The 10,737-nt window shown below is 42.4% G+C and overlaps 1 protein-coding gene across 1 annotated transcript; it reads right to left on the reverse strand.

Annotated features, from left to right (window-relative positions):
* Nucleotides 1–1,952: 1,952 nt before the first annotated feature.
* ro60 (Ro60, Y RNA binding protein) lies at nt 1,953–10,336 on the reverse strand (the record flags this gene model as incomplete). Its single annotated transcript, XM_080543158.1, has 8 exons — nt 1,953–2,105; nt 3,368–3,514; nt 4,809–4,925; nt 6,370–6,486; nt 7,289–7,426; nt 8,503–8,649; nt 8,943–9,163; nt 9,700–10,336. The coding sequence occupies 8 exons, from the start codon at nt 10,334–10,336 to the stop codon at nt 1,953–1,955; spliced, it is 1,677 nt and encodes a 558-aa protein (XP_080399284.1).
* Nucleotides 10,337–10,737: the final 401 nt, after the last annotated feature.

The following is a 10,737-nucleotide window of genomic DNA, read 5'->3' on the forward strand; positions in this document are numbered from 1 at the left end:
ACTACTAGGCCTATAGTCAATAAACCTGTCAATTAACCCTCAAATTAAAAGCATGTTTTGTGAACATATCTACTTTCACACCAATTTCGCCATAACATAGGATTATGGGACTGAGTGCCTTTATATTGGAAATGATCAAAATAACAAGCAAGTAATAAAAAAGGGTTTTCAGAAATCAGTCAGATGATTTCTGTGTTGTTTTTAAATATGGGTTGGTTGAAATACAACGGCAGACAACCTAAGGGAAGAGTTATTGTATCGGCCACTGAATTTCCCTGTAGCTTCAGCTGTCATTCCCAAATTGAATTGATCCCTAAAAGTAAAGCATTTTCATAATAACACATCATCACATTTAGTCATTCAATGTCTGAAGAAATATAAAGCATTGCAGTTCAAACCTATACTTGTGAAACAGGTATTGCAAAATGTACATTCAGTTACATCTATTACAATGGAAACATAGTTCTTTTCATGTCTGACATTCTTACATTAGTGTTTTCTTTTTAAAAAACTCTTACAGAAATACATATAATGTGCTCCTAGCAGCTTCAGTCTTCATAGACTGTAACATTACCTTGGTTAGACTATTTAACAACACACAGCAATGGAAGAAGCCATTGGTAATGCATAGAAATCACTAGATAGCAGGGAAGTAATCCACCTTTCTGATTTACAATAAACTGCTACAAGATAAAAAAAATAGGTCCCAAACATTGGCATCAAATGTTCCCTTCGCTTGTCAAATAAAATAGCCGTCACTTGTCAAATGTACCGGTAAGTGCACCGAGGGTAATTACATCATGTAGACCTCAGAAATGCATACGTTTTGAACATTATTACATAAATATAACAAATTAAAGTTGGTTAGTATAGTGGTCAGGCTTGGTCATTACCGGATGACCCCAAATCAAAGCGCCCAATCACTGGAATTCTTTGTGTTCATTTTCTTAACGTCTCACAGAACATCTGGTAAAAATCAGATGAGGATTTTTCACACATTAAATTACAACTGACTTCATGTCTCTCTATGTATCCTCAGTGTTTTACTTTACATTTCACCAATTTCCCTCCCGTTTACTCATACACATTTATAACAATGCTACACACAACAGAGAGACATACTTCAATGGCTAATAAAGGCCAATCACTCTTCCTAAAACATATCAAGAGATACACAATAGCGCCATCTAGTGGTTTCCTCATACATGTTGTATGCCTAGACAGGCACTTCACATACAATGTACAGGTCTCCTGAACCTTCAATCCTTGTCTAAAATTAAACATTTTAATCCCATCTTGCCAGCAGCAAACAGTCTTCTCAAATAATGTAATTATTGTCTTGAAAAAGGAACTGTATTCCTTAGGGGTACTGTGTAGATTATTTCTTGTAGTGTCATATGCAACTCCTAAATTTCGTTGGTTGGTACCTGTACTGTAGCAATGACAAATAAAGTCTATCTAACAGCATACTGTATAAGATGGCATTGTATACAGCCATCCTTTTACAACATTTCAGATAATAACTACACATATTTGTCCCTAATTTAGTCCAGCCTGCTGGACACATCATAATCTGACTAATAATGATCATAAACCCCCCAAAAAGCTGTATTGTAAATATCAATATGTTTTGAATCTGTGCGTTTTTTTAAAGTTACTATTTCTGAGTGGGGCAGTTCCACTCATATTTTTTCATTTTATTGACAGATACAGTAGAGATTTAGACAGGAAGGATGGGTGAGAGAGAGAGGAGGGATGACATGCAGGATATGTCCCCGGCCAGAATCGAACCGGGGACCCTGCGGTTACATGGTCAACGCTTAAACCGCTACGCCACCTAAGCGCCCCTGAATCTGTGCTCTCTTAGGCACTCTACACGCTAAGTCCTTTTTTCCAGTATTTCTTCCATTCAGTCAATCTTTTCCTTTTTTTCCACTGTTCCGAAACTGTTCTCAGATCAGATCCAGGGCGAGGGTACGGATGACGTCCACAGCTCCGAGGTCGAAGCCGCAGACGTCCAGCATGCCCCTGTCCTCTGGGTCAGCGACTGAGAGCCCGCTTGAGGTCAACCCACACACCATTAACTTAGAAAAGATTCCCGTTTTCTGCAGAAACAAAATACATTTACATTTACATTTTTGGCATTTAGCAGACGCCTTATTCCAAAGCGACTTACAATCAATACATTTGAATACTAAGCAAGTGAATTCATCAATCCACCAGTCGTAGCAGGAAGAGTAATCCAGCTCAGGCCCGGGGCCATTGATAGAAGGAAAAACCTTCTCCTATCACCTTCTTCTAAACTTTTTTTTTTTTACACTGGAGAAACAGTACAAGGGGGGCAATAGAAATTAGAGGGGAAAGCGGGTGTCTTTAGGAGACGCAGTGCTGAGGGGCAGAAGATGTCTCAGGAGGAGCAGTTAAGGTGTAACCTGAAGATGTTTGAAAATACAAGGACAAATGACCCCTGCAAGTACATATAGTATTTTTTTGCAAATGATGTGGCACGGTTGCTCTATAGACAATGTAGAACTGCTTTGGTAACAATGCAATTACCCAGATGTACTGTACATGGCTGACGACAAGATGCATAAAACAATGATTCAAGTTATGATGCTATAATATTGTCTCAAATTTGTTAGTTAGGTAATTATATGTAAATTACAGACATTACACTCACACACACAAAACATTTGGAATTCAATGTATTCACATGATATCTGGGCAATGTGATGATTAGTGTGACCAAAATATCTGAGAGTTCAGGGAGGAATTTCAGCAATGTCAGCTCAGCAAATGGTAGTTATTTACTGACAGAGCAGCGTAGAGTACAGTGGTATACCACCACAGCACCACCCTTCTCTCTAGGGACTAACTCAGTGCGTCAGGGTGTATACAGGAATCTTGAGGTTAATTTGAAAGTGACAGTTGGATCTAAGTGACAGACACTAGAACAGCCGTGTCTATGTTACCTACTCAGGGTATATACAGGAATCTTGAGGTTAATTTCAATACCTTTCTAAGACTTTTTAAAGACCTTGTCAATATTTTTCCAGACCTCACCGCCACTTGGAGCTGTAACCGTTGACATCAGTGACACCTTTAACTTAACAGTTTTAGTTTGCAATAGACTCACTAGACCACTATCATACAACAGAATTTCCGGTTCATCTTTGTTTTTTAATAAAACTAATAAATTCACAAACTTTTACTAAAAGTTTTTAGGACTCAAAATCTTTGGACAGAGTCTAATTCAGAAAAATACCTACAAAATTCAAGACCTCATAAAATTGTGAGAAGACTTTTTAATACTTTTAAAGACACCCCGGATACCCTGGCGGATACCCTGGTGCGTGCATGGACTCACCTGTCTGTACATCCTCAGAGTCTCTGCAGGGTTGGCATGACAATACCAGGCCTCGTTGTTGGTGAAGATGATGAACACATCCACGGCCTTGCCCTGCTCTGAGGCCCACAGGATGGGCAGAGCACAGTCTGTATTCCCACTGGGGATCTGGGACAGATGGTTGTTGACATTGAGTGGGTGATGACAGTGCAGACAGTGTCCCATCACATGAGTAGATAACTGGTTTCAAACATTGAGAATGTACGGAAGCCCTGAAGCATAAAGCAACAAAAAAGAAAGTGTAGCTCCTAAAGCGTCTTTGAGCCCCGGAAAAGCGCTATATAAATGTAATGAATTATTATTATTATTATTATTAAAGTTTTGACCTACCCGTATTTTCCGGACACTTTTTTTTTCATAGTTTGGCTGGTCCTGCGACTTAGTCAGGTGCAACTTATATATCAAAATATATATAATTTCATACTGACTGACATGACTGACATCATTTCATACTGACTGACATGACGGTAAACATTACCGTCAACAGCCGCGAGAGGGCGCTCTGGGCTTGTGACAACTATATGCTGCTCCTGTAGCACTGAAGAAATTAACTGAAAGATTAACGGGAGTTTGGTGAACTTGCTTACTGGTAACTTGCTTGTTGGACTCGCTGACAAGATAGTAAGTGGTCGAAAAGACAAACTTAGTGCAGCTTTTTTTTTTTTGTTGCTTTGCTTCATGCTGGAGGGCTCCCGTAGGGATGAGACTAGGATATTTGGAGGATTATAAGTTCAAGAGTGGTCATTCACCCAAAATGGGTTTCAATATTTGTCGTCACAAAAGTGTATTGATAAAATTCTGAATTTCTAGGAGGTACTTTGTGATGCAGGTGACACATCCATACACATCCTGTGATGCAGCTAACACATCCATACAGGTGACACATCCATACAGGTAACACATCCACACAGGTAACACATCCATACAGGTAACACATCCACACAGGTGACACATCCACACAGGTAACACATCCATACAGGTGACACATCCATACAGGTAACACATCCACACAGGTAACACATCCATACAGGTGACACATCCACACAGGTAACACATCCATACAGGTGACACATCCATACAGGTAACACATCCACACAGGTAACACATCCACACAGGTAACACATCCATACAGGTGACACATCCATACAGGTAACACATCCACACAGGTGACACATCCACACAGGTAACACATCCACACAGGTAACACATCCACACAGGTAACACATCCACACAGGTGACACATCCACACAGGTAACACATCCACACAGGTAACACATCCATACAGGTGACACATCCACACAGGTGACACATCCATACAGGTAACACATCCATACAGGTAACACATCCATACAGGTGACACATCCACACAGGTAACACATCCACACAGGTAACACATCCATACCTTGACCAGCTCAGCTGTAGCTTGAGCCACGGACATGTCTGCTGAAATGGTGCAAGGAACCACAGCTCCCTCGGAGTACGCCAGGATCAGTGCATCTACCTCTGTCCGTGCGATAACCTGTGATCGATACAAACATGCATGGCATACATAACCAGTCCCCAATGACTGTGGATGACCGTGTTTAGGAACAAAATGTATTGTTAAAAGGGAGAAAAACGTATAAATAATGCCCAATTCATCATAAATAATAATACGCTGGTAAAGTAAAGTGATTGCATCATAATCAAAGAACACCATAACAACAACAGCTGTCTGGAGACAAACATAGCAAGTTTGTATTAGAAGCTCCATAGGAGATTAGTAAACACTGGCGGACTCGGGGGGGGGGGCGACTGCCCCTCCTGGTGCCCCCACGGTTGAAAAACGTCTCTCTTAAGTGCCCTTTTGAGTGGCAAAAATGCCCTTTTGAGTGGCGAAAATTAGAGAATGTGCCCTATTGATGCCCATCCAATGGTCTAAATTTGACCATGTGGCCCCACAGTTGAAAAACGTCGCACTAAAGTGCCCTTTTGAGTGGCAAAATTAGAGGATGTGCCCTATTGGCTGCCCTTCCAATGGTCTAAACTTGACCATGTGCACTGATGGGGTCCCATGTTGTCCAGTAGGTGCCCTTTTTTTCTTTTCGCCCCTGCCCTTCAAACAGCCTGAGTCCGCTACTGTTAGTAAATATAGCTATTTTAGTAAATAAAATATATGTTATTTGATATTTGTGACGTGTACTGGTACAAGTAACGTGGCTATTACAGTGGGATCAATTTTGACAGCCAGATATCTGTATTATCAGCGTTACAGCGCTGAGCACGTCCAATGACGTTTCACTTCACCAGCGTACAGAGTTCCATAATGCTGCCTGGTCCTGGAACGATAAACTGTTATGGCTTGTCTCTTAACAGAGCATTCCTGGAACGCCTGCCCACCCTTGAGACTATGGCACCTGGGAATTAATGTGGCACAGACCCTTAGAATGTGTCAACAGACCCTTTCCTTGACCCTAAGAATGTCGTGACGTTAGAATTATAAGGTTCTATCTAAATTTTTGTCAAAATTTAGTTTTTTACATAATCTGATCCATGAGGTGTTTATTAATGCCTGTGTGTTTATTTTTTATTTTTTATGTTGACATTTTTGAGTTAGTAATTAATAAAATACAAAGGTTCCATCTCACAAAACATAACGGAATGTAAAAACGTTGACGCTCAATATCTCTGAACTACCCTAAACGGAGATAGAACCTTATCATTCTAAGCTCACGATGTGTCAACAGACCCTTTCCTTGACCCCGACATCCTCCAGAGATGGGAAGCCTCTACACCTCTTAACTATACTGAGAAATGCAGCTAATAAAGCAATAATTAAGTATAGCCTTAACCCTTCCCATGCTTCTGAATGCAGCTAGGGGTGGTGGGAGTGGTGCCTAGTTACCATAGTCATGGCTAGGGGTGGTGGGAGTGGTGCCTAGTTACCATAGTCATGGCTAGGGGTGGTGGGAGCGGTGCCTCACCATAGTCATGGCTGCGGCCGTGACGGCGGTGCTAGCGGAGGTCCCCGGGACAGTGCTGCTCAGAGACGTGCTGACGTCCACCGCCACGGCAAACCGCTTACCCACGGGCTCCACGTTCTAAGGGAACAAACACATTTGCATTTGGGAACACTACAAGAGTAGAGTGAAAGCTAGTTAATTACAATTACTCTCTCTCTATCTTACTCTCTCTCTATCTCTCTCTCTCCATCTCTCTCCCTCTCTCTCCATTTCTCTCTCTCCATCTCTCTCTCTCTCTCTCTTTCCATCTCTCTCTCTCTCCATCTCTCTCTGCCGGTTCTAGTTATTTAAAGGGAATGTCCAATCTAGATCTGTTTTGGTCGCAGACATCATTAGCCAGTGCAATCTAATGCTCCCTCAGTGCAGTATGCTTGGAGTGAGTCATTTACAATGCTGCTTAAGCAATATCACACGAGAGGGAGTGTGTTATACTGAATATCAGCACGGCTGTGATTCGGTCGTAGGTACGAGGCCGCAGGCCACAATGATATTCATTACATTATTCAACAGCATGACCTCGAGTGTGATATTGCTTTTATACAACAGTTCTACAGCGCGATTTATTAGTTAACAGTAATAAGCGCCAACAGATTATGATTTGTTTGTTTATTTAATCATAAAAATAAACAAAAAATAGTTCAGCAACTGAACTTCAAATGGACTGTTGCCTAGTAACCTGAACACAAACATGTAGTCTAATTAACGGTCATTTAGTAGAACATCTGTGCGGCGGAGTGATACATATAGTTAAAAGTCCCAGTGCTGTTATACTGTCTATCAGCACTCATGGAATGCCTCTTGTCCAATCAAATTACTTGGTCGGAACTAACTGTTGTATAAGCTGCAATACGAGTGCTACCAGATGAGAGGATCAACCTACCATAAAGCTTTTGTAAAAGGCAGAGTCCAGTGCTTTAAGGATGTCACTGTCTGGCTCCCACTGCACTGTCCCTCGATTGCTTTGGCCTTTTTTGTAGTTTTCTGAGGCCATCAGGATACTGAAGGGGTGAACTTTTGTCTGGAGGGAGACATACAGCAACAATAAATCATGAAGATATACAGTGGGAGAAATAAGTATTCAACACATCAACGATTTAGTAATTCAACATATTTCCATTGCAGCTATTCACATGACATTTAGACCAGACATTGGTATTAATTCAATAAAATTATAAAGCTAAAGAAATTGTTGTGCAATTTATGTGCAATAAAGGGGAATGACACAGGAAAGAAGTTTTGGACACGCTTCTTCTTTTCGTGTCCACAAGAGAGTCAGTTACAAGGCTTGGCTAGATGTGGTTCAACCACAGCTGAACACATTGCTGTCCATTCTCATTGAACTCTGCCAAGTCCGATGCTGTGCAGGGCTGCTCCAGCAGGGGGCATATCAGGAGGTGCTGCATGGTCTGTGGTTCAGTGCCACAGTCACACACAACGTCCCCGTCATTTAGGTATCCCCATTTGGCGAGAGTGGCTTTTGTACGTCCAACACCAGATCTTATCCTGTTTAGGCATTTCCACGCTGCGTAGTTGGTGTCTGCTCCAGGAGGCAGTGCCTCGCTCGCCTTTAGCTCCATTGTTGTTGCTGGTGGGAGTTTGTCAAGCCTTTCTTCCCACCGAGTGACTCTTTCACTGCTTGTGCTCGGTGTTCCGAGGGGCGGGACGCTCTTCAGGAAACGTTTCCTTGATTTAAGGCGGCTTTTGGCTGGCACATGGCGAGGGGCCATGAAAGGAGCGTCCACGTCGCAGCCCTGGGAGTATTGACGAGATCGACAAGAACGACAAGATCGACTAGATACTGCTAATCCTATCACCACTACAAGCAAAAGTTGGACACGCTAAATGAAATTGATTGATTAATACTTGGTGGAGAAGCCTTAGTTTCCAATGACAGCTTCAAGACGTTGATGGTGATGTTCAGGTGTCCCAATACTTTTGTCCATATGTTGAATTAAAATAATGTTGAAAAGTAAAAATAATAATAATAAAGTTGAATACTTTATTTTCCCCACTGTATTTGCATGTCGAAATGCAGACAGCAGAGTAAATGAATCCCATTTGTTTGAGAGTGAGGGACAACAGATCAGGTCTCACCTTCTTCAGAGCCGACTCACTCTGGATCCTCTCACAAACCGCCGCCACATCCGAGCTGCCTGGTTCTAGAACTTTGTCGGCTGTCATCTTACCCAGGGTTCTCAGCACCGACGCCACGGGCATTTCCTTCAACAAAGCTCTCCACACCTCCAATGGGAAAAAATACGATTAAATCAGACTTGGAAGAAAGTCTACACAACACAAATATGGATCCATTGAGATTATGAGACAAAAATAATTTAATATGGAATTGTGGCATGTATACGGCATACTGTATTATATTCTTATATCTACAACAGATTAGCTTGGGACATGGAATCATCACAACATCATTGGACAACATTTGAGGTCTAAAAAAACATTTAATAATTTTTAATCACCTCAGTGAACTAAGCATTACATCAAGTAGTGCTTCTACATTGGGTTAGTGTACTGCAAACCTCTTTGGACTTGAGATAATTGGTCAGCAGCTGTTCTCTCTCCAGCCTGTGTTCCTCTATCAGATGGACGACCTCCATCTCGTCAGTGCTGTGTTTGACCTTCTCCACCACCTCCAGATACGACAGGACTTTGACGACCTCCTCCGAATTCTCCTTATCGGCGTAGGCCACCTGGACTTCCTTCCACCCTTTCGTTACGTATTTACTGATCAAAGTAATTGCTGAATGCAAAGCAAATTAGTCAGCATAAATAAAACAATTGCATGTATTGATGATCACCTCTCTTGGTCTTGAAATTACAGTACCTAAGCCTATTAGAAGTCTTGATTTAGATTTAAAAACGAATCTGATCTTTTGGGCGTTTTTATCCATTTGAGGCTATCCAAGACTTATACACGCATAAATAGTCTGTACCATGAAACAACCTGAACTGTATTTATTATGTCCAAACTCTGTACACATATTTGGCATGTACAGTCGAGTCGTGAGCTTAGAATGATAAGGTTCTATCTCCGTTTAGGGTAGTTCAGAGATATGGAGCGTCAAAGTTTTTACATTCCATTATGTTTTGTGAGATGGAACCTTTGTATTTTATGAATTACTAACTCAAAAACGTCAACATTTTAAAAACAACACCACACAGGCATTAAGAAACACCTAATGGATCAGATTATGTAAAAAAACTCAATTTTGACCAAAAACGGAGATAGAACCTTATAATTCTAATGTCACGACGTGTCTGTGTTTACAAGCTCACCTTCGTTCGCAGGCTTCATGTGCGAGAGCCTGAACAGATCCTGGTGAGACCAGCCGCCTCTCTGTTTACATTTGGTCACCGCCAGCGCCAGGCTCATGGCGTCCTGTTCGTTGTACCAGTCGGACACGGCTTTCCGCAGGGCCCGTCCCCAAATCCCGCACTTCATCCCCTCCTTCAGCTCCTTCTTGAACTGGACGAAAGAGAAGAGGTGCGTGGGGTCCCCGTGGCACACCTCCCTCAGGGCTCGGTACGCCGCCTGCTTGGTCTTCAGGTCCGAGTGCTGGGAGCACACGGCCAGGGCGAAGAGGGAAGGGTTGCACCTGACCGCTCTCCTCGCCCTCCCCTCCTCCTGACTACTAAACCTCTTGATCTCGTCCACCACCTCGCAGCCCCGGCCTTCCTGGAGCAGGGAGAGCAGAGCCAGTGCGCTCTCCATCCCCAGACAGGGCTCCTTGTCCTTGGTGCTGTACACGCCACCCTCAGAGCCGTAGCAGAGGAAACGGCGGAGTCGGGCCATGTCTGTTACCTCCCAAGGGTGCCCTCCCCCGTCGACAGAGTTTTGGGCAGCAGGGTCGCTGTGGGTGTCACTTGAGGGAGAGTTATTTGTCACGACTTTGCATCCATCCAAGGGCTCCATTGTTGCAATACTTCTGTAAGACTGCAAGAGAAAGTCAAAGTGGCAACAAAAAAGAAAAAGAAAAATATCATTCACACTTACTATAAGTCTGATAATGTAAAATGACATTGCAAATCAATTGCATGATTCGAATTTGCCTAATGTACGGGCTCACTCAGATAGTAAATAAGGAAGACGACTAAATAATAATACAGGATGGATAGACATCAGGCTTTAATCTAATTAGCTAGCTAACCCAAGCTAAGAGCTATGAGGGGCAGATGTATGGCACAACTATCATGGTAGCTAATCATGCCTTTACTACCATGACAAAAATAGCTTCAAGCCGATTAGCCATGATGACAGTCATGTGGTTGGTAGATGCCTGGGAGATAATGACAACAATGGTATTCAGTTTTGTG

This window comes from Nansenia antarctica (assembly GCF_963989245.1).
Source record: "Nansenia antarctica genome assembly, chromosome: 12".
In the NCBI taxonomy this organism is placed as follows: domain Eukaryota; kingdom Metazoa; phylum Chordata; class Actinopteri; order Argentiniformes; family Microstomatidae; genus Nansenia; species Nansenia antarctica.